The 26,161-nt window shown below is 30.3% G+C and overlaps 1 protein-coding gene across 7 annotated transcripts in view; it reads left to right on the top strand.

The window, feature by feature from the left end:
• Positions 1-23,840, top strand: part of LOC140056572 (TOX high mobility group box family member 3-like) — a 65,610-nt gene extending 41,770 nt beyond the window's left edge. For 3 of the 7 annotated variants that reach the window (XM_072101995.1, XM_072101994.1, XM_072101988.1), the window contains 7 exons: positions 17,169-17,264; positions 18,068-18,895; positions 19,208-19,435; positions 21,004-21,084; positions 21,335-21,589; positions 22,037-22,164; positions 23,347-23,840. In XM_072101995.1, the coding sequence (XP_071958096.1) occupies positions 17,256-17,264; positions 18,068-18,895; positions 19,208-19,435; positions 21,004-21,084; positions 21,335-21,589; positions 22,037-22,164; positions 23,347-23,413 (1,596 nt within the window). In that variant the 5' untranslated portion in view covers positions 17,169-17,255 and the 3' untranslated portion in view covers positions 23,414-23,840. Of the gene's footprint in view, positions 1-17,168; positions 17,265-18,067; positions 18,896-19,207; positions 19,436-21,003; positions 21,085-21,334; positions 21,590-22,036; positions 22,169-23,346 lie in introns of those variants that run through there. The other 4 variants (XM_072101990.1, XM_072101991.1, XM_072101989.1 and 1 more) reach the window with 4 other exon arrangements.
• Positions 23,841-26,161: the final 2,321 nt, after the last annotated feature.

Below are 26,161 nucleotides of genomic sequence, written 5' to 3'. Positions count from 1 at the left end.
ATTAACAATATTTTTATGTATTACACCTCAAAACTCCCATCTTGTGGTTTTTAATTCCTTACATTACATCATTTATTTGGTAAAGGTGGTAAACTTGTTATGGCAAAAATTTTACAGAATCCTTGTTTATTGTTCTTGTTACCTTTCAAAGGGCAAAGGTCATTGCCAACCACCTATAATACTCTATGTCAACTTTGAACTCTGTGACCCAAGTTATAAATCATTTAATGCTATAAAATATAATATTATGTTAAACAACTTGTAAAAGTGTGTTAACCTAGTTTTAGTTTATAGTTTTAATATGAAACATAATTATTCTTCTATTAAATCGTTTCTTAATGTGAAGAATTAACTTAGATGAAAAATGCATTTAAATTTCATAAAGACATTTACTATTTTAGGAAAAGTTAAGCAAATATATTTGCTTGGATTACTAATAATCTGACTTAAGAAAATAATTAACTTTTAAAGAAAGTTTGAGTGATTTTTTTTTTTAAAGCAAAGGGCATGTTTTTAATAATTTTTTTCTACAAAATAAATTTTTAATAGTAAAACTGAAGATTAAAGAACTATTATAATTTAATTAATATTGAAAAAGTAGTTCATTTGAAACTACAGTTGCTTTACATTTGACATACATATTCATAAGGTCACATTTTGTATGTTAATACATTTGTAATAAAAATGAGCATTTTAATAGCGTAATTTCTATAAAGAGTTAATGTTGGCTGCCGTAAGATTGATAACAAACTTCAGTTTTAAGTCAAGACTAATTTAATTGCAAGAAAGTTAATATACAGTAATTTTTTATTATCAAATATTATAAGATAAATAATAATTGAAAAACAAAGATACTACTATAGATATTATGTTGTAATCTTGCTGAAAATGTTAAAATACTTCTCTTTTTTAGTTCAAATTCATAGAAATCTAAACAGCAAATTTCTAACATAAGTGGTTATTATTATTAGATAAACATTAATTGAAAATGAAGATACATAAAGTATTATTTTATAATATCATTTAAACTTTCCCTCTGATTCACCTTCTTCATCAGTAGGCCTACTTGTTTGTGCTTTTAAAAGTCTATTTCGTGCCTACAGTGTAGCTTACCTGGATAAACCAACAATAGCCCTTTCTCCTCAAAGAGTGAGATATAACTCGAAAAGTAGAAATTTTCATTGAACTCCCCTGTCAACAAATTATTTTGTCTTTGAAAACAATAATTGAAAACAAAGATACGTAAGTATTAATTTGTATCATTTAAAGTTCCTTTCTGATTCATGTTCATCTTCAGTACTTGTTTGTGCTTTAAAAAGTCTATTTCGTGCCTAGCTTACCTGGATAAACCAACAATAGCCCTTTCTCCTTGACGAGCGATATACAGTATAACTCGAAAAGTAGAAATTTTCATTGAACACCCCTGTCCACAAATTATTTTGTCTTTGGTATTCCATCCAAATCTGCTTCGTTTAGGAGTACTTTCACGTTCCAATTTAGGTTCACCTACGTACCCTAGGAATGGCTATCAGCTATTTTGTACTTCATTATTATTCAGCTAGTTATGTACCCATTACACTTCTGGTTAAAAGAAATCAAATTTATAAGTAAAAGCCACTGGGGAAAATAAATATAGGTTTAGTACAATAAAAGATACTAAATATAATGGTAAAAAGTTGTTTAAATGCTTCTGTCACTTTCTCTCGTCCCGGTTAGTTACTCTCACTTTTCACATTTAGTTTTTATATTACACAGTGACAAACAGGTATATAAGAATAGTAGGTAGGTGGGTGTAGCTCAGAATTACAGTTTACTCCATCTCCTATTATGGGGAAACTTTTCTTTTCTATGTTATTTTGTCATCGTTTGTTTCTCTTTGTGTCAAGTTTTTTTAAAGTTTTGAGTGTTTACTTGAAGAACGATCGAGTGAAATACTTAATCTTAATTATTTTTTTATAGTCAGACACTTAAAAACAACTCATCATTTGTGTCTTATTAACACATGTTCTAAACAAACAAATCAAAAAGAGGTTGACACGAAACAAAGATAAACGTGTTGTAAATAACAAAGAACAATGGTGATAATGTAAAATATATTATAAACAAAACTTGCAAATTGACTGTACACAATAAAACATATCTCTTGAGGGAAAGATTGTTATTTTTAATTAAAAAGTATTACTAATGTTTATTCCACCATTAATCAAATATACTTTAGATGACTTTTATAGGTAACAACTCAAGAAGAGTCGATACTTATGATTTTATTGTCGGGACTTATGCTCATGACAAAGTAACTATTTTTATATGATACATAATTTGTGTTATGAAATAAGATCTCAATTATTATATCCAAATTATATCCAAAGATATAAAAACATCCAATAAATAATTAAACAGGATTGTTCTACCTGTTATTCATTTCTAATACCTGATATGGTTTTATCCTGTATAAATATTTTTTTAAATTTTAAAAATTAAATAAATATAAAATAAACTTAATTTATAAGTACATATCAAGTATAAATAAACATTTGGCTGAACAAACTTCATAAAAAATTTTATTTATTTTCTTTCAATATTTTATTTCAGACTCTCTCTATTATTTGTCGACTTAATGGGTTATCCTGGTATTCTTTTTATACATTGTATATTTTAACTTTTGTGTATGAATATCGAATAAATTAATCAATCAATCTGGTCCATATATAAAGTAAAATAACTTATTATCAAAAAATAAACTGTACTAATTAATACAAAAAAAATAAGTACAAAATACATTCAAATATAGTTTCTAAAATTAAAGGTGTTGTATGTGAGTGAGTGGCCGAGCGGTTAAGACAGTGGAACCGTAATCACGTAGCCATAACATCGGCAGGGGTTCGAGGCTCACTCGCTCCATGGTTCTGGTGGTAGAACGAGTCTTCTCGGATAAGGACTATAAACCGTAGGTCCAGTGTACACAACTTGCTCGTGTGCACTTTAAAGAACCTAGTACATCTTTCGAGACGATACCCCGGTATATTAGTACATCACAGCCACTGATCACCAACTGGGCCCTCTGGGAGATCAGTCTTTGACTGAAGAGGTCACCCAGTATAAAGATAAAACAAACAAACAAGTATATTCCATTGTAGATAATTTTAATTTATTTCTATTTTCTGCCTCCTGATGTTTTTATAGCTATTTTTAATATTGTAAACTTTTAAAATGTACACAGGCGACAACCTTCTGTTAACTTAATTTTAATTTAACCTTATAAACTAAATTAATGTTCTATTTCAAATATGGAGTTACATTTACACAATTTAAATCTTTTTTTTCTTCAGAACAATTGTGAATTTAATGATTTCTGCACAAAAGGTCAAGGTGTTAAATTACATACCTTATACAACCTGTCGTTTGTTTAATTTAATTGTAATTTAACCCTACTTTTAAATAAATTAAATTAAATGTTATATTTCATTGTACAGTATAGTGTATTTACCTATTTAGGTTCCATATTTCACAAATTTTCCTGTATTGTATATCAATTATTATTTCTCTCTTGGCAAAAACTCAAATAACATCTGAACAAATTGTTAATATTGAGGCAAAAAAAAATGGTATGAGTCTTGGGAATGATTTGAAAAGTGCATACATTACAGATTGTATTGTACAAGAAGAGGATGAAAAAATACTGTTGGCTTCTGATGCTGAAAATGGCAGAAAACAAAACAAAATTTAAACATTATTTATTTAGTTTTATTAACACTCACATTACAGTATTGTAACACATAGAAAACATATTACAGCAAAATATAAATGTTTACTTAAAAAAATATATTTATTTATTTTTATTTTATTTTATTTATTTATTCAAGATCCAACAGTGTAAAGAAAAACACCAAAACAGGATCGCCATAAAAGATACATTAGATTTACATAAAAAAGAACAAGGAACAAACAGATTTATATATTAATAAAAATGACATTAAAAGCAGAAGTTTTACAACTAAAAATATTGATGTAAGGAAACATTTAAACTAAACTATTATATGAATGAGCAACCCGACAAAAAATGCAGTTTTTACACACAATAACACGAGAAAACTGCACTTTTAAAAGATTATTAATGCGAGGTTTACGCACAGGGACATGAAAATGAAATTGAGAGACAAAGTTACAATCAAACTTTAAATTTAGGCATTTAAAAAGAAAAATAATGTCATAAAGAAATCCGAAGGCAAAATACTGAAAAAATGACAATGCTGTGGATAGCAGTGGCTGGATCTCAATGGAGATACAAAAACAAAAGCGAAAAGCGAAATAAAAACGATAAAGAAAAAATTATAATACATTTTGAATGATTTCACAAATGTCAGAAAGGTTACTGTATTATAAATCATATAAAATTAATTATCGGGAAACTAGGTGAATTGAAAGAACAAAAACGTTAAAATGAAGAATCGTAAGAATAAAAGTCGCGATGTTGTATTGAGATAAATTCGTAAGCGGAAATCTTGTTGCTAAATGGTAATAATGAAGAACATGACTTTATTGGATGTAATCTTGTTATTTATCGTCATGCATTCATATTATCTATCTATCTTCTACACCTATTTGCAGTGTACAGAGGGACATTCATTCTAGACAGAACTTAATGAAACTAAACCTCATTAATTTTTATGCATCGATAAACATATTAATCCGTGTTGTCATTCAATTAATGAATCACGACGACGTGTAAAAATAATGTTTTAATTTAAATAAATGTCTTTTAACAATATAAAGTAGTTTTTTATTCAAATATAAAAGATGAAGATTAATATTATCATATATAAATATCAATAACAATAATAATAGTTTTGTTAGTCTACTTTCTTTCTGTAGTTTCTACATAAAAACAGATTTTAAAAAAAAGATAAATAAAAGTAATTCCTCTATATTTCCTTTTCTGTTATATTTGGAAATATTTCTCTAAAAAATTACGGCATTGTACTATATCGTTTTAAAGAAAGTGAGAATTTTTTTTAGCGGTGAGGGGATGGGGTGTAGTTAGTTTTGATGTGAGTATATAGTTTTTAGAGAATTTACATTTATATTATGATATTAAAGGGGAAAAAATAAGTTTAGTGAATAGATAAAAGATGTTTAGTACATTTTTTCTTTGTGGTTATATTCTAAAAATTCATAGACGATTAATAATGGTACCAATTTAAATTTGTTTTTTATTAGTTAATTTTTAATTAATTCCAGAATGATAATTAAAACAAAAAAATTATCTGCAGCTTACTCATCAATCTGCTCCCTAATGTTGTAAAAATCAAATCAATATTTTGGCTCATTTATATGTTCACATAAATAAATGAATAACAAAAGAGTTATTATCAATGCAATTTGGATCAATTATATTTGTCTGGAGCCATCTGTTGAATTTTGCCCAATATCATTGTACGTATGATGGCCAATGAATTACAATAGCAAAACGTGCCAACAGTGATATTAAAACAAACTGCATTTATGGTTGTAAATGACATTTTGTTAAAAATATCTGACATTTTTATTTCTAATTTAAAATTGAAATTTGGTTTCTGTCATTTCTTATTGCGTGATTTATTTTGACGTATAATTGAAAAGATTTCAACTCATTTTAACAATATTAACTAAAAAATATTTGTTTTCTTTTCATGGCAATATACTTCTTATATCTTAATATAATACATTAATATTGCTAAATAACACATTTTTTTATCCATAAAATTACAAGTTTGTACAAATATGGTGTGATATTTTAAATTGTAAAAGTGACTAAAACAAGTTTTTCCTGGAAATTCGGAGTACACACAATACTTTTGATATATTTTGACTTTTAAGTTTATTTTTGCTAAGAAAAATATAATTAATTTAATAAATACATTTTAGATGTATAGTGTATTGTACAGATTATTTTTCAAATTTATTTATCATAAATACTTAAAACAAATATTTTTTTTTTATGTTTGCAACTAAAAATCTGTAGATGGTTTAGACAGGCCTACATACAGTAAATGTATTTTACTGCTAAAAGAAATGTTATTTATTTATCTCTAGAGCTTCATTATTGACTACAAAATCTGTATTTAATTACAATTTATTAGTCATAAAACATAATAATATTTTGTGGTTCAAGACATCATGACGAATTAGTATCAGGGGAAGGGGCTTCTGGGATGTGCTTGCAATCCGTTCTAACGGCGCTCACGCTTTGCAATCGTGAAGACATTCACAATATTGATATTATACTCAATATTTAAGTGCAATGCACTCGGCGATTTCATAATATATTTGATGATCTTGGTATTCAAAAAGAAAATTCAATTTTCCAAGGTCAATGACCTTTTGAGCAGGTGTTTATATTGGGCTCTTCAACATAATAAAACTATACACTTCTCAATATGAATACATCAAGTTGAGTTTATGTAGTAATCTGAGAATTATTAGCAACAAACTGCTTAATGGACTCCTGTGGCGGGCAGGATGTTAACGAATGATATTTTTATCATGTAATATTACCATTAAATTCGATGGAAAATTATCGTGACAGGAAAAACCTGATTTTTACACCAAATTCTCTGTATTATTTCTTCATGGCATAATTTGTCCTGTATCATAGACAAAATCTGTAATACAGTGTCATATATTTATCACATGTGACAACTGTATTGATTAAACCTTAGGTTGGCGTATGTCCTATGATACAGGCATCACATGTGATACATAAGTGACACTATATTACAGAATTTGCCTTATATTTTCATATTTCCATTGATTTACTATACTATTTTGCTTAGAATAGATATATTTAATTTTTTTTTTATTGAGTCGTCAGTCATTTATTTATTTGCTTGTTTATTAGTTTCATATATATTTTATAGTTGAATCATTAAAACCAAAACCTGAATGCGAGTACTGTAGCTTAAATAACTATAACTCATGACGCCTACAAAACAACCACAGACAAAATTTAACTTGTCAATTCTAATACAATTTCTCATCAATTCTCAATAAAACTTGCTATTTTAATTAAATTTTTACTTTATTACAAAAATCTCATCACCATTAAAACAATTAAATGGAAATATTTCAATGTAGACGTGTATAGATGACAAGAATTGGGTCTAAAATCTGTAAATTCTCTGCCAATTTTCATCAGGTTTTATATTTGCGAATCGAGGCCAGGCCATTGCAATTCTGAATCAGTCGCAATCTCTGCAATAAATCTGGGTTAAGGTTTTAATGCTGTATGCATTACGTCATATTTTCGGTTTTTACTGGTTTCTTTGTTTATACGATTGATTGTGCATTTATATTTTAATACTATGATAAGTACAGTAGTCTATTTTTGTTTTTAATTTAAATGTATATCATACAAAAACAAAACAACTTCAACAAAGAACAAAATCTAAATTTATTCATTCATTCATTCATCTTTTATTTCGGAAAAAAAAAATTCTCCATAGCTCAATAACAAATTAGTGTACATTATTATAAATATAACAAAAATATATATATAAATGGTTTATTTGGCGAACCACTAAAAAATAAAGGTTCCACTGGCTCTTCCAGTGTATTTATATACTGTATACATTATGTAATATTACATAATATATTTTTACACTTTATAATATAAATCCAAAGGCAAATTACTGAAGAAATGACAATGTGGGTATCAGTGGCTGGATCTCAATGGAGATACAAAAAAAAAAGCCAAAAGCTATCAAAACGATAAAGTAAAATAGCCAGAAAAGTTAGCAGAGCTTTCAGGTAACACTAGCCCTTCATCAGTGCAAGTGAGTTTATAATATATGTATATTCTAGTACTTTATGACATAAATATTGTTGTAACATGAACTGATACAACAAATATACCAAAACACTAAATATTTTCCAATTTTCTTTGATATTTTAAGTAAAGTACAGAAGAGAGTAAAATAAACTGGACAATTTTAGACCTAACATTTTTTTTTAATGATATTATAAGATGATATTAATTGTTGTGTGTATTTATTATTTATAGAAATTTTAAAACTGAAATTTATTTTATTCGGTGTACTGTACATACTATATTCATTTTATTGTTGGAAAGTTTATGTTTGATATGTCATCTCTTTTAAATGATTTTTTAAGATATTAATTGTGTGTAGGCCTATTTATTTAATATTTGGTATAGAAATTTTAAAACTGAAATCTTCTTTTATTCAGTGTGTATAGACTATATTCATTTTATTGTTGAAAAGTTTACGTCCGATATATGAAGCCATCTTTTTGCAAGAAATTTATTAGTTTTACTGTGTAACATATCCGTTCTACCTAAACTACTTATAAATTGCAATAAATTGAGGTAATGCTGTTTCAGTAGTGTCAGCTGATTGCCATTTGATTAAAAGAACTCTTTTAAAAGGAAGAAAAGATGTTCCACGATGTTTTATATGTAGGCCGACCGGAGTAGAGTTCAAAGCGAGTAGCCAGGTGGAAGGGCCTACACATTGCAAAAGCGTCAGCTTTGATTAGCAACATTTACATACCTTTCTCTATTCTTTGAATATATTTAGATATAATTTACTCCTGGAAGTACAATTAAATGACTTAAATTAGCATAAGTATTTAAAGAACAAAAATTGGTTGATATTGTGTTGTATACTATATTCCTTGAATTTTCTCATATCGTTTTGTTCTCAATTTTTCAATTTTACGGTCTGGTCAATAAATATCCCCAAAGGGGTTATGGGAACTGACCCCACCTACCAGTAGGAGAAATATATGACTCGATTTGATTGATCAGTTAATTGTTCTTTATTGTCTTTATTAGACTGTAAGAATTCCATTTAGTCACAGAGCCAATCGCCAAGTCCTGTTTATACTGTTGTGTAGACCACCACCATCTGTACATTTCATCCGAAGGACAAGGCACTAATAACAAAACTGGATTGTGTGAGAACTATTAATACGAATAAGAGTTATGAATAATTAGGACCTAATATAGAATTAAACATTTTTTTTTCTTTTTCAAATGTTTTCAAAGGAGTCTATACTTAGATAATAATATATAAAATTAATATATTCATAATCATAACCTCATCTTATAAGTAATTTAAATATAATGATTCATAATAAAATTATATGAAAACAATTTAAAGTCTCTAAAATTACTAGATTAAAAAAGTAATAAAATTAATTATAAGTTAACAAGATTAAGTCTTACATAAAAAAAATTATCATAAATTTCAATTTTAACATTGTGAAATTAATTCAATTACATTTCACATTTTTAACAACACGTGTTCCTGGTGTGTAAAATTACAAGTTTATCGCCAGCATGTGTTAAGAACATGAAGAAAATTAGTAAATTAAAAGCGCTATAATTTACAAGACATAGAGCAACATGATCATAGAATATTTAAGAACATCTGACATTAATCCATCAATGTGTCAGATGATCAATTTATTACAGTAGTATGTTTCGTTGTTAATTATTAAGCCATTTTTTTTGCCCTTAGGTCAATTTCATTAAAACTTTTACTTATTTTTAACTTTTTAGGTCTTAAAAATGTTTATATACCACACTAAAAAAAATTAAAAAATTCATTTTATTGAATAATTTATGACTTTGCTGGAACAATCTGTTCTAATAATTAACCCTTAGTTTTACAATACCTTTGAGAGCCTATTAATTTTGAGTTTGACTCAATTAGGTACTCATTTTTAACAATTCTTAATATCTTCCTTTCCAATGATTTTCTTGTAAATATTTTTAATATGAAAAGGTATATACCGGTAATATAAATGCATTCTAGATTTTTGCCATGGTGTTTTTACAATATTTTTTCATAATCTGTTTATTTTCTGAGGTTTAGTATAATATTATGCATGTAACATAATACACATTCATAGTTGGTTCTATTTCAGATATGTTAGAACTAAAACCATGTTGTGTAAATCTAATTTTATTATTTTTTTTAAAACATTTTTGGAAGAAACTATTTTAGTGGATTTGTTTAATTGAAATTATCTTTATTTATTAATTGTTTTTCCTTTTTCTGTTTACTATAAAGGACAGACCTCCAAAAATTTATCTTAGTAATTAAGTACCATGAAGATGTAGACTTAAAAAAATATTTCAAAATATAATTTTTTATGAAAATAATTCTTTTGTTGAATTTTATATTTTTTTCGAAGATTATATACTGTACTTCAGAACAAAAATGGAAGGAGTGAATGCTACGTCTTTAATCCGCCCCTGGATAAAGATAAACAGGAGCGGGATTAAGTTAATGCGTACTAATCTCATTTGACCTTGAGGAATATAGACGAAAACAGAAATTGTTTGTTCGTCCCATCTGCTCATTAGTATCTTTTGTACAAGAACGCTATGACGCGAACTAACATGCATCGCATTTCACACCAAAGTGCATGCAACTCTTTCCACAAGAACTATTATGTAACTAAGCATAATCCCATGCTCGAATATAATCCCATGCTCATATATAATCCTATGCTCAAATATAATCCCATACTCGATTATGATCCCATGCTCAAATATAATCCCATGCTCAAGTATGATCCTATGCTCAAATATAATCCCATACTCGATTATGATCCCATGCTCAAATATAATCTCATGCTCAAGTATGATCCCATGCTCAAATATGATCCAATACTCGATTATGATTGATCCTATGCTTGAATATAATTCTATGCTCAAATATAATCCCATACTTGATTATGATCCCATGCTTGAATATAATTCTATGCTCAAATATAATCCCATGCTTGAATATAATTCTATGCTCAAACATGATTCCATGCTCAAATATAATCCCATGCTTGAATATAATTCTATGCTCAAATATAATCCCATGCTTGAATATAATTCTATGCTCAAATATGATCCCATGCTCGAGTATAATTCCACCCCCTAGTTTAGGCTAAATATGGACACAAAATATGTGAAATATTTGAAATTTTCCATTTAAAATACAAAATAAATTATAAAATAGATAATGTTTTTCATATCAGAAATTTACATAAATAATACATTTTCATATTACTTCTTTGTTATTCAATTGAATTTGAAAAATACCATGAAAGCCCCAGTAGTCTGATGGTTATGACATCTGTATTTAAAGCAGAAGGTTCCAGGTTCAAATCGTGGTTAAGTTGAACTTTTTTTCATTCTCACAGATGTCCTCGTCTTATCAATTAAAATTGAATTAATTAATTTTCAGTATATCACCGGGCGGTTTAGAATTTATTCTGTCCATGTTAATAATTATGATATTAATATATTTCATTAAAATATTAAAAAGGCATCATTTTATTTAGATCATGCCGCTTTCTTAGCTTCCCTTGTGAATTACGTATCAACTCGGTATTTACGTTCACATTTTATTCAATTCGGTTGCAGTTTATTCGTTGAACTATTTTCAAATGATGCCTCTTATTCCCTGGTTAGTGAAATTCAGTTTGGCAAATGGCGCGCATAAATCACATATTACGCTCCGCAAAACTGACATCGAAGTCATGTTAAGCGAGTTCGTTTAATTACCAATACGAAGATGATTCATGTTGGCTGTCCAACATTTAGTCGATTTTGTTTCTGAGTTATGATTTCAATATGAGTTTTTTTCCATTTTCTTTCAGTCGAAAGGACCTATCGTTACATACAATGCTTGCAAATGACCGAATTCTATGTGAAATTAATCGTTTTCATGTTGCATACTCGCAGACTACGGCATCCGTTATTAGGAAGTTGTTATTCCGTTGTAATTTTGAATTGGCTGATTGATTAAGAAATATAATTTAATTTGTCTGGTATTTCAACCCTGGATTAAAGAATAAAATGAATGTTTACTTACTTTATTTAAATACATTTTTTCAATTTGTATGAGAAATGATACCAGACTTTCCTTATGGAAGAATCCAGTATACTTGTCACACTCACACACAATGATGAATATACTGATAAACAAAGCTTTAAAAAATATGAAAATTATTGTAAAATCATTTTGATATTGTCATAAAAGAATGCATAGGTATTACAAGAGGCTTGAATTGGGTACGGTTTTGGCGATGTGGACAATCATTGTACTGAACAAAAGATTATACTAGGTATAGAGGTGGGTGGGGGGGGGGGGGGAGGTTGGAGAGTGGTATTTTAGGGAACATTTTCAACCAGTTTACAGAAATCTACCTTATTGCTACACAAAGATGTTTAGCAAAAATTACTTGTTACTGTGGACAATTCTGGTGTTGATCAGAAGGAGTTGAACCAACACCCTGGAGAATACTAAGAAAGTATATATTATCCCATTCTACAGTGCCATTATCAATTGAGTTTATAAATCATAATGAAAAACTATATAATATATATATATATAGTTTCCACAAATAGTTCACTTGTATATTAATGACTTTACTAATTGAATTTAGTAATCATTTAATAATTTTTTCCCATACTTATCTATATCTTGATTCACATCAATTTCAAATAATCTGTCATGAATCAAGACTGAATATATAATTGATTTATTTGTTTCATATGTGATTGCCATAAATAGCCAAATTACAAATGAAAATAATTAATTAGTTGATTAATATAATGTAGAACAGAAGGAAAGAACGTTTATTAATCGAATTATTTTGCACGATGTCTTGTGACACGGAAGCATATTAAGGATGATGTTATGGCCTACACATTTTTATAATGAAAACAATAATGAATTGGTGATTAATACAGTAGATGATACATAACGGAAGAAAAACAACACTCGCAGAGCGCAAACCTCCGCCAAGGCATATGAAAATTGAGTCACATGTTCCCATACAGCTATACAACCATTCTTTAAAATGTTATAAAAATCGGGCAATAACTTTTTGAGTAATCCTGCTAACTAACAAATATAAAAACAAACAAACACAAGCCATCGACCTCATAACCTCTCGTCATTCTGGCGGAGATAACAAGTGAATACGTTTGGTTCTTGCGCTTTGTAACCACTTTGCCATCAACGCGCAGGAAAATAATTAAAAATTATATTAATTTTCAGTTTCAATTTATTTTCACAAGATACATCAAATAATGATTGAACAAAGTTGTTAATATAAGCAATTATAATTTAATAAACTATAGTCTGAAGGAAGAAGGAAAATTGGTTTGGAAGTACTGTAATTAACAATAACAGTCACATTTTATACTAATGAATGAAATGAAAAATATGTCACAAGAAAAGGATATGACAAAGAATTAATTATTGAAACATACTATTATAAAATCATAGATTATAGAATTATTTTTAATTAATCATTAAATTATAGAATCGATTGTAAGCCTAGACTGGGCTTGATTTAAATTAATTACTTTCCCTGAGCTTGTCTTTGCTAGTCCATAAAGACGCACTTATGCAATGTACTAGCCCACCGGTTACAATGTACGATAGATTTGGCTAACCTGGAGTTAGTACTCCTAAATAAATCCGTGTAAAGTATTTCTGATTAATTTTATAATTATAATCTAAATATAAGGTATTATAATGACCTATATAATGGGATGGTTATAATGGATTGTTGTATGAAGAATAATCAATTTACATTACATTGACAATAGATGTGGCAATCGGAGGTCACAGGTATATAAAATTATAATTAAATCATATAATACGTAGTGATTAATTCATTGTCCAATGTAGAATTACTTTGGTTCTATAAAGCTCTGTCTACACTATCAAACAATATGTGACAACAAAAATGTGATGTGCCCATATATGGACATGATGATGTCATATCACTACCATATTTGAGCATATATCACTACCATATTTGGACACATCACACTTTTTATTGTCAAACTAATTTTATAGTGTAGACAGAGCTTAAGACAACATTTTATATTGATTCATGAAATTTGATTCCGTGGATAACCTATATTGATGAATTATTGCCCCAGTTTAACCCATTTCGTCTTGTTTCCATCGAATGCAAAATGATTAAAACTGGCAAAGAGAACATCAGTGAATGACGTATAAATTAGTGCTGAATTGCCTCTCTGTGGGGAACATTAGTGTAATGTTTATATACTATGACTTTTTTGACATCATCGCAAAGTACAGTGTTCTCTACTAGACTAAAGCATGTTATTATTTGAAAATCGCAAAATAAAGTGCAGTTAATGTTGAAGTGTACTCTGATAAGTAAAGTAATATTTATTGATTTCCAAGAACAATACAATTTATAAAACAGCATAAAAATATGAATTAGAATAAATATGTAGAATTAAACAAACATTAAACTTGAGAAATTAAACATGGAAAGCAGGGGATAAACATTTAAAGCCTAAAGGGTTGTTTCCAAAGGGGTCCCCATGCCAATTGATGATCATGTTTTTTTACAGTTTGTTCTTTTTTTTCCATGTTTAATGAGGGTGATCCATCCAGCAATTGCTGATCATAAGGGACTCTCATAGGTTCACAAGACAAACATAGGCACAAGATGCTCTACATAAGCAAAAAGTATTACAAGTCTTTGGGAGTGGAGTTGTAATTTTGTCCTGACTTGTGACGGCACTTGAACCTAGGACCCTTGGAGTGGTAGCCCAGCATCATAATCACCATTGATAAAATAATGTTGTGTTTCTTAAAATATGAACATTACGTCACAATAAACCTGATTCTCACTTATATTATCAGTAGATAAGCTATTAACTTATAATAAAAATATAAAAAAAAACTCCACTTCACAAAATATTGTACTTTATTCGCCATCAATTTGAATTTATTACTATGTTTTTATAAAATATTAAAGTGATGTTGTGGTTTCGTAAACGTGACGTCTTATACCTTAAATAAATACGTTTGACGTCATTTCCAATAACCTTTATAGATCTGGTGCGGTCAACTCAAAGATAATTATTTTCGTGAAACGATGTTTAGTGTATTTTTCATAGATCAACTTTAAGTTAGTTAAAATTTATTTATTAATTCATATTAATATGTAAGACCCCAATCTTTAACAAAACTTATTATTATCATAGAGATATTATAATATCTCTATGGTATTATTATCTCAATAATTAACAAACATCTATAGTACTATGATGTCATTATTAAGAATTTGTATAGTATACCAGTATATTATTAACATATTGATATTTGATTACACTATTCAAAAGCCAATCATGATAATAATAATAATATTATATTTTCAACAATTATCATTATTATTGAAAATAATTTGTAAAATTCAAGAGGAAAGTACAGCGTGACTAATAATATTTAATTAATGGTCCAAATGTATGGAATTAGATTGCGCTATTAATTACTATGCGTGAAAACCGAACCAGATTTGATGCGTACGATACGTGAATGATGTCCTGGATACCGTAATCACTTCATTAAACGGTATCAATTTCAAGATAATAGTATCGATAATGTGTTATTAATGGTTTTGGTCGTTTTTTGTTGTTGCGGTAACGACGATTTTATACGAAGGTGACTCGTCTTTTCTTGGACCCTGTCCAACCTAATGTGTGGGTTGGAAAAATCAATAAGGAAAATTTTTAAATCGAACAAATTTCCTTTTCAGTGAACAAACAAAGCAATTTCAGAGTCAGTCTTAATGACATGTGCTCCCGTCAACCACAATGCACTTAGTCGTCATGGCAACAGATGACTGTATTATCCACTCCAGCATTTGGTCTTTCATTAAGTTAATTAGATAGAATGGATGGCCGAATTAATTACAAGGCTCTTTGGAGGTTAATTCCGAGTTGTCATGGCAATAAATGAGTACGCTTGTTTTCTACGGTGCTGGATGATTCATTTTAAATAGAATATTAATAAGGAAAAATTATGGAGCTATTAAGGAATCATTTTGTTTACATTGAGTATTAGGTAAATGGAATCGCACTGTATTACATCATAGCGTAAGCTCTTTAGGATAAACTTTTAAAAAATAATTAATAATATTATTATTTTCTAAATAGACGTAAACAGGAAAAAATGAAGTAATTAATATCTGACATGTGTAATGGCCAACTCTTGGTTTAGTGAAAACCTCAATGAGCGCATCAACGTAGTACTGTGCCCGGTAGCACAACAAATTACCAGTTAGAATGCGAGGCTAGTTTAACATTTTGGGCCAGTGTTCTAGTTGGCACAATACTTTTTGACAAGCCGAATATTTATAGATCTTTAGGTTTTAAATCATACAGAATGCCTTCTCATCACTATCACGATTCATTATCATCATCATGATTCATTATCATCATCATGATTCATTATCATCATCATGATTCATTATCATCATCATGATTCATTGCCATAATAATTCATTATCCTTATCATGATTCATTATCATCATCATGATTCATTATCATCATCATGATTCATTGTCATCATGATTCATTGACAATGAATCATGATGACAATCATCATGATTCATTGTCATGATTCATTATTATCATCATGATTCATTTTCGTTATGATTCATTGTCATCATTATTCATTATCATCATTATTCATTATCATTATTCATTGTCATCATGATTCATTGTCATGATTCATTATCATCATTGTCATCATCATCATCATGATTCATTATCATCATCATGATTCATTGTCATCATGATTCATTATTATATTTCTATTAACATTTTCTCATCCATCTTCCTCTGTACATAATGTTCATTATTATCCCATTCATCAACATCATTCCCTGAATCTTTCCCTAATCAAATATCCTACTCTATACTTAAATTTCCCGAAACCATATCACCTTCCTCTGTATTTCCTTTTTCATCAACATCATTTTACAACTGACCCCTGACCTTTCAATCTTAATTAAATCAAACTTCACGCTTCACTGATTATTGTGAATTATAATAAATCTGTATCTAAATTTGAAACTCTGAATTCAAAACTTAATTTCCTACTAATTAACAGCTACAGAATATTCCTTACGGGCAAATGAATTTTGCAAGTGAATATTACCGTAACACTTATTTTTTTATCCAGTTCTTCAATATTAATTGTGATGTATTTATTTATTATTTCTTGTTTATTTATGCCTGTGTAATTTTTTATGTGATGCGTACTACAGATTGGATTTTACATGACATATGATGAATTATATTTTCATTTTTGTTGTTCTTGCAGGGACAAGTTCAGAGAAATTATCTAACAGGATTTAACTATAATAATAACGGACGAATTGTACCAGCCAATCACTTACACCACAGCAGAATGGAAGAGGTAGGTTCTGAATAATATGTAAAACAATTATTAAAGGCCAATTTACACAGACAAGCAGTAACGGTAGGTGGAAAACCATGTACCTGTATCTATCCTGAGCGAAAATCGACTGTCCACTCCGCACTCCGCGGTGTATAAATGTTTATGTGGTAGGTGGAAAACTGCGTAGTTTGCCCCACATAGAATCTGTATCTTTCGGAAACCTCCTGTCCGCTCCGCGTAAATATTTATTGGGGTTTAGCCTTCGGGCTACGTTATATTTTGATAAATTTTGCATTAAAGACCAATATATATAAGGAAGGAATAACATATATTATATATTTTTATTACCGTTACCGCTCGTCTGTGTGAATTGGGCCTAACAGTTTTTAAAATTTTGCTGATTTTTATCTGTGGTTTGTTAGAAAACAGCAGTCGTAAATTACTATTAAAAACAAAAGAACATTACAAATGGATTCCACGTTATTATAATAATAAATATTCGTTTGAGATTTCTTCCAACACTCAATTATCCTCAATCCACACTTTGCTTTTTTCATAATCAGAACGTTTTGTTTACATTGGTGCCTGTCATAATATTATTACTACAGAGATTTAATTTATCGTTGGTGGCAGCATCTATATATCTATATAAATTATATTTATTTTGGTAGTCAGGGGGATAAATGGCAAAAGGCTTCTTACTTTGGAGATAGGCGGACTACTTGCAAATTCTTCTGTAATAGACCCTGCCTCAGTTACATACTATTAAAAACTCTTCTTGTCTCAAACCACGATGACAGTCTTTTCTACTTTTTTCCTAGGCATTTCACGCTCCTAATTTTGGAGATGAAGATTTTAACATCCCACACATCTCACCACCAGCCACTAGCAACATCTCCAGCATGCCGTTTGATGGTTCTGCACCAGTGTCCACCAGTTTCAGAGATTCATTAGCAGAGGCCAGTTTTCCTGGAGAGAATCGTGACAATTCACAAGGAATGCCTCTGTCACAAAGCAGTGGAGGTATGCCACAAGGTGGAACAGGTATGCCACCGGCAGGAAACACGATGCCACAACCCGGAGCCGGCATACCACCAGCCGCTCCAGGGATGTCGCCAGCAGGATCTAGGTTGTCACCTCCAGGGTCAGGGATGTCCCCAGCAATGTCACAACCAGTAATCACCTCAAATTACACCAGTACAACGATGCAGTATACACAACCACTGACCCACATGACAGAAGCGCTTCCCTCCACAACTGGTGCAGGTTTCTCCCACGCCGCTGTCAACCCACAGTTCCCCCCGCAGAATGTCTTCATTCCACCAATCACAGAAAACGACCCATTCTTCAGGCACGGTCCTGTGAGTTCGTCGATGTCCCAGGCTAGTTTCAGCACAGTTCCTTCAACCACATTCCATAACGCCCCTAATGTGTACAGTCATGAACAACCTCTTAGCCAGTTCTCAACAATCAGTCACTCTGCACTGAATGATCAGCTAGGAATGCAGTTAGGCCGCATGCAGGGTAGACCATTGATGCCAGGGATGGAACACTTGACACATAGATCGTCACCTAGTAGTAGCACTAAAAGCTCACCAGTGAAAGAGTCAACGAGTGATGACAGTGATGATAACACACCTTTAGCACAGGTACTGAATAGATAAGATACTTTGTCAAAGAACACCATGTTCAGAGACGCCAAGCATGGGTCAAAGGTCCCTGGTTTAGCACTTTTAATGGAACCTCTAATAGTTGTTGCATTGGGCCTGCTAATGCTTGGACCTAAGTTTAGCTACTTCCATTCCTAATTTTACTTACTTTGAAACATCATCATACTCGTTCATTGTGGTGCTTTAAAGTTTATAGCTGCATAGTGACCCCACCATTTTTTGGAAATACATGATTTATGATTGATTGATTGTGATTCTTTGAAATTTAATCTTATGTTAAATAATTCACAGTATGTTGCAAAGAAAGCTGCTGAGAAAGAAGTAAAGGAAAAGAAAAGACCTACAAAAAGAAAAAAGAAAAAGGACCCCAACGAGCCACAGAAACCCGTCTCTGCTTATGCGTTGTTTTTCCGCGACACTCAAGCAGCTATTAAGGGTCAAAATCCGAACGCGACATTCGGTGAAGTGTCAAAGATTGTGGCGTCCATGTGGGATAGTCTTGATGTTGAGCAAAAACAGGTAATTTATTTATCTATTTTTCATTAAACGAAACTACAACAATCGTGTTTTAAAAGAAAAAAATTATAATTATAAACTTAATTGGCAGAATTGTTGATTTGCCGTGGCCAATCAATGAAAAATGTAATCAATTTTATTACAAAAAACTAGAATAGGAATAGATTTTTAATTATGCATAATTTTATTATTTAATTGGAGAAATTTCTTTTGTAGGCAATTATAATGAATTCATTATGTTCTGCAATTCAACAATTTCAAACAAATTCAATTAAGAAATCTATATATTTGCAGCTAACTTGATTTGTTTATTGTTCATGCATTCATTTGTAAATTACTCGGTAATCAAAAATCAATACAATCAGGAGTTGAAAGCCCAGCAAAAACTGCAAACAAAGGAAAAGAAATGACTGTGTATAACAAAAGTTAATATAGTTTATAGTTTTCAATAAATTTAACACTAATAAACTACGGGAGTTGTTTAACTAAAATGGTATATTTTTTTTCGTTTTTTTTTACCTATGGAAGTGATTAACTTTATTAAAATTACAAAATAACATATTCAAAGTCTGATTTAATTAATCTTCATTTTTCATGTTTTGGGAGACAATACATCTTTAATACTGAAAAGCTTTATTTTGTCCATTATCATAATAAAATAACAATATAAATTCTTCTTAAAGGTTGGCAATTATTAGTACGATAAAAACAGATATATGTATATATATATATATATATATATATAAACACATTAGGCAATGAACATTAAAATATAAACAAAAATTAATACATAGAATACACACAAATTATTGCAAAAAAACTTAAAACACGATAAAATGCTTAAAAAGTAATTTGTCTGATCTCCAAATATTCTGTTTTTTTATTCTTTGAATGGTAAAAAAGAATTTGGAAATGTTTGGACCTAAACAAATATTCTGGTAATGGTATAAGCAAACACCTTATTAGGTCTGTTCACAGTTTTACGCACCAGGCAGCCTAAACCGCAAGAGTGCGTGCTACTAATACCTAAAACCGTTTTTCTTGATTTTGTTGATAACAAACTTTTAAAACTTCATTAAAGTTTGGCTTGTGTATAGTATTCTTTTTACTTTCCATTTGTACAAGCATCACTGTTGACATATATGACATTTCCCTGTTGGATTACATTAATTACGTAACATATCAAGTTATCTGTATACTATCGCGAACAGGTTGGCTACGTTAACATACATGAAGTAAGTACTTCATTAAATGCCTCCAATACTGCCGCTTTGTAAATACATGTTCGTCAGAAACAAGATATGTTTTGATCATTACTGACGGGAAAAGAACGTTCAACTCATAACCTTTCAATCAATCGTAGTAATGTTTGCAACATAATCAATCATTTGATATTGCATTCTGGGAAATGTTCATTCATGCGCGACAACTTTGATTTATTATGACATTTTCTAATCATCTGTATTGTGCAATTCATTTCAAATATTGAATTCAGAATATGAAAGAATGAAAATGTAAAAACTGTTGTTCTTTGTTCTGTTTTAATATTATTTTTTCGTTTTACTTTTCAGGCCTACAAACAGAGAACAGAAGTTGCTAAGAAAGAATATTTAAAGAAATTGGCAGCATATAGAGCTAGTCTTGTTTCAAAGGTATCCATGCTTTTCATTATTTATGTTTTCTAATCATCAGACCACGTTTTAAATATTTTACCCTTTGTCGATACATATTATGAAAAACCCGTTTTGTTCATTTAACTTGAAACAATGTAAAATTTAAATGATTACAGAAAAAATTTGTGAGTTAAAAACTAGACATTATTTGCATTCCACTTTGTTTTGAATAAAAAAAAATGTAATGAGATTTTAATTTAGCTAAAATATTCTATGTTAAATCTTATAGGCTGCGGTAGATCAAGTCGAAGCAGAAAAATCACCCACGAAACAAAAAAAAGTATCATTGTCACCCACGACGGCCCTTCCTCCTCATTCAATGCCGAGGATCATCGCACCAAAGCCACCACACAATATGTCGGGAGCTGTGTCGATGTCACAACAGGGCATGCATCCTCATATGGTACAGAATCCGATTGGTGCTCCAATGCCACCAATGAGCTATCAACAATTACCTGGTGACCCAATGATGATGTCACAAATGGTACAGTAATCTATTATTAACTCCTCCCCTATTGAACAATAGAACCTCTGTTAAAGGGACACCTTAATATTACATACATTTTTTGCTAGGACCGATTGAAATAAGCTATTTAAGCTCCTGGTATGTTTTCTCAATATTTATTGATCATCCATCGAAAATTTACGCTTTTCTGTCCCTGCTACAATAATTTTTTTGGCGACCGTACGTTCTCTGTCCATAGCTCAAAACTTTGGAACAGCATCCCTTTAGATATTCGACAGGCTCCATGTTCTCATTGTCATTTTAAAAAACATCTCAAAACGTTTTTGTTCCCTAAGTAGCTTTTTAATTTTGTTGGGGTTTCTGTTAATCTCTCTGTACACAGCGCTTTGATCTTCTTGAAAGGCGCTTTATAAATAATTAATAATAATGAATAAGAACCGAATAAAACAATATAATTTTTTCTAGCAGGGTGTTGGCTCAAACGGTTTATCAGCTGCGATGTGCACACGTAGCGGATGCAATAAACCAGCAATCATCTCACCGGAGTGGGACAACGAGTACTGCAGTAACGAGTGCGTTGTTAGTCATTGTAGGTAAGATTCTTACTTGCGTTCTCTGTGTAGATATGTTGATGCTGCATGTTCAACATTAGTTGATGTTGTCACGTCATTTGCATGATGGGTAATGTGTTGTTTTGCATATTTTTGTTTATAGTTACAAATGGTTTTTCTTGTAAATTATTCAATATATGATTTAGAAAAAAATGTTACATTTTTATAGTATATTTATAGTAAATTCTGTCATTTATGTAACTCTGTTTTGCTAGCTGTTGTGAGTTGGTATATTTGTAAATATTGTCATAAGATCTCTTTAGTAATTTCCTTTTTTATTTGTCTTTTATGGGCTCTTCCTACTTTTGTTTCATTTTTCTGTATACATTATTAAAACATATACAAGTTCTGTATAAACATTACAGGCACAGAATGAAGATCCATTTTATCATTTATTGGGCATCATTTTCATCTTCAATACACTTTTTTTAAGCTGTGTGGCGTTTTTGTAATTGTGATTTCAACTTTACTTGATTGTGCAAATTCTGTTGTGAAAATGGAATAAATATTTATGTGTTTAAAAAATGGTACATACAGTATATAAATATATATAAATCTCTGTCTACAATATCAAACTAGTTTGACAAAAAAGGTGTGATGTGCCCAAATGTGGTAATGATATGCCCAAATATGGTAGTGATATGACATTCATATGGGCAAATCACATTTTTTTGTCACATAAAGTTTGATAGTGTAAACAGAGCTTAATATACAATTTTTTAGATACCATAATCTGTGACTATGTTGCATGCTGTCATTTGAATTTAAAAAAATTGTGTTTTTTTCATAATGCATATATAAATGTGCCCATATACAGTGTGAAAAATTGATTTAAAGATTAATTTACATTCAAATTTATCAGTAGTCATAAAAAAATTTCAAAAGAGAAATATAGAGAACTGATAATATTCATATCTTAATATTAATTTGTATAGATTTATTTATTTTTTTCTTTTAAAATCTATTATAATTGTCTTATTTGATTGAGAACTTTGGCATCAGGGATTTTACCATTACCATTTAAATTTTTAAAAGTCCAAATGTTTGCCAATCAAAAATGGCAATTGTATTCAATTGTGATTTCTGATCCACTTTGTTAATATTTTAAACAAATTTATAAAAAGAATAGTTTTTAATTGTTTTCGTGTTGTCTTCTCATTACAGGGATGTCTTTACAGCATGGGTGGCGGCATCCACTACAAATGCATCAATGGCACACACGGTGAAGTGACCAATCACAACTCACCAATCCTGCAGAGAACATCCATCGTAGTACTAAGTTCTTTTGTACATAGATTTAACAGCAGATCTTCTCCCCCAACCAAAAATTCATATTTTCTCCAGTCACTGTAATTTGACTATAAAGCTCTGTCTACACTATCAAACTAAATTGACAAAATATGGTAGTGATTTGCCCAAATATGATAGCAATATGCACAAATATGGTTATATATAGTGGTATGACACCATCATATCCATATATGGGCACATCCCTTTTTTTGTCACATAAAGTGTAGACAGCTTAAGTTATATATTGACGCACATTATAAGAATCTTGCTGTATTACTGTAGAGTTCAGAAATTTAAATGGGAGTCTTCAAATGGCCAGTTTATCTTTTATATTAGAAGATAGATACGAGTCTCAGTTTACCGCTTCCTTGAGTTTACCGCTTCCACTAGGCAAATTTGTTCGCGCGAATCCAACGTTTCGAAGAGAAAAAAATCGCCTACTCTCTTTCCACTACATGAGTGAATAGCTGCGACGTTCATGTTCCTCGCGTGGTTGCTGAGCATTTCGATTCGCATGAGTGCTCATGAAAGCGTCATAGCTCATTTCATGAGCTCTGATTGGTGGCGCAATATTTCGCTTCGCAAAAAGTAGAAACAATTCGAACTAGTAAATTTCGCTGAAGCGAAAACTAAAGGAACTAGAATTCGTCGCAGAAGGGAGTATGACAGACAGAAACTAGAATACGCATGCGCAGAGCATGACGCTTTTGATTCACGCAAACAAATTCGCCTAGTGGAAAATCGGCTTAAGACACCATGTCAAAATGATTCTTCTGCAGTTACTGCAGTATTACATGTTGTTACTCTTTAACATGTTTATTAAATTATTTTGCAAGAATTTTTTTGGGGCAATCATACACACTGTTTATTGCAGCGGCTGCCTCATAAACAAATTAAAATCATGCATTATTGCAGTAAAATAAGTAGTTACTGCAGTAATCTAGAATAATTTTGACATGATGATCCATAAGTTTATTGAATGAGGTTGTTCACGATTGTTTGCAATCTGCTTTGCTACAGGTCATTCTGTTTGTGTGATATAAACAATTTTGATCTCACAACATTGCTTAATTTTCTACATGCTACCGGTCACATTGAATGAATTTGCTACAATATTTGTGCTACTTTTTTGCGTAGTATTTATATAATTTTTAGGCCTCATATTTTAAGTTTTTTATAAATCATTATTTTATTTGCTATTTTTAACTCTTCAGATAGTTATAATGTATCTCTGAAAAAATATAAATACTGTTATAGGTTATCTTTGATTGTAGAGATAAAATATCTTTATACTTTAATCATCCATATGCTTTTGTTGAATACATGGCTATCTCACATTAAGTACCAGGGGCATCAACAACTGAATATAATAGTACTTTAATTAGCGGTAAAGCTCTGTCCACACTATCAAACTTTGTGACTAAAAAATGTGATGTGCCCATATATAGACATGATGATGTCATATCACTAGCATATTTAAGCATATCACCACCATATTTGAGCACATACTTTTTTTTGTCGAACTTGTTTGATAGTGTAGACAGAGCTTTAGTTTACTTATTTCTTAACTACAATTGAACCCCTGTTAATTGAACACCTTTTTGATTGAAATATATATTTATACTGGGTAACCTCTTCAGTCAAAGACTGGTCTCCCAGAGGGCCCAGTTGGTGATCAGTGGCTGTGATGTACTAACACACCGGGGTAACCCCCTACTCGTCTCGAAAGATGTACTAGGTTCTTTAAAGTGCACACGAGCTAGATGTGTACACTTTTGAGACGAAGTGTTCCCATATTGGAGTGTAATTTGATGTAGTGATAAAAAATACACTGCCCCTCGTTTGTTTCTGTGGAATGTACCCCCTTGATGGGATGTCCCTATAATAAAGGGTCCCCTGATTAGGGGTGTGCTAAAGGAGCAATTTTACTTTAATGTAATGCCACAAATTTTACATCTACTACTATACAGAATATTACAGATATACATAGATAGACCCGAGTTCAATGCCCGACAACTCCCAGTCCACTCAGCTGTAAAATAAGTACCTGGTTGAAAATACTAGGGAGAAAAAAGGCGGTGTGGAAAGGAACTGGCCACCCTACCACATAATGCCGAGGCGTAGTACAATGAGCTCCTAACAGCTCATTCCCCTACGTTCAGAGAACACGGGACTCACCCTTTACATAGATTTAAACCCTAAACAGTACGTTAAAAACCCTAAACTGGTAATTATTTCAAGATTTTAAGGAATAAGGACATATTTAATTGATTATTTCTTAACATAACTGAATAATAAAATTTTGTTAGTAGGGATTTAGCAATATACATCCCATGGCTTGGGCGATAATCATTTGAACCACTTTCAGGTCCATTAGGACGGCCTGTAAATCCAACATTGGAACGCTCCATTAGCAATGACAATCACTCAATAAGAACGACGTCGTTAGTGTTTATTGATTAAAATCCGATCAATAATGAATGACTTAAAGCCTAATTATTACAATAATGTTTATTGATTTCACCTATTAATAACTACTAAATTACTCAACAGGATTATCAAATATTCTCTAATATAAGTCAATGTATGTAAATGTGAATTTTTAAAATATGTATAATTAATTTTCGCACGTAAATATATGGGTTGACATATTTCAGTTCTTTAGATTTGAAATCCATCTTTGTATTCT

The sequence above is a fragment of the Antedon mediterranea genome, chromosome 8 (genome assembly GCF_964355755.1).
Source record: "Antedon mediterranea chromosome 8, ecAntMedi1.1, whole genome shotgun sequence".
NCBI classification, from domain to species: domain Eukaryota; kingdom Metazoa; phylum Echinodermata; class Crinoidea; order Comatulida; family Antedonidae; genus Antedon; species Antedon mediterranea.
This window is presented reverse-complemented; position numbering and strand designations above follow the sequence as displayed.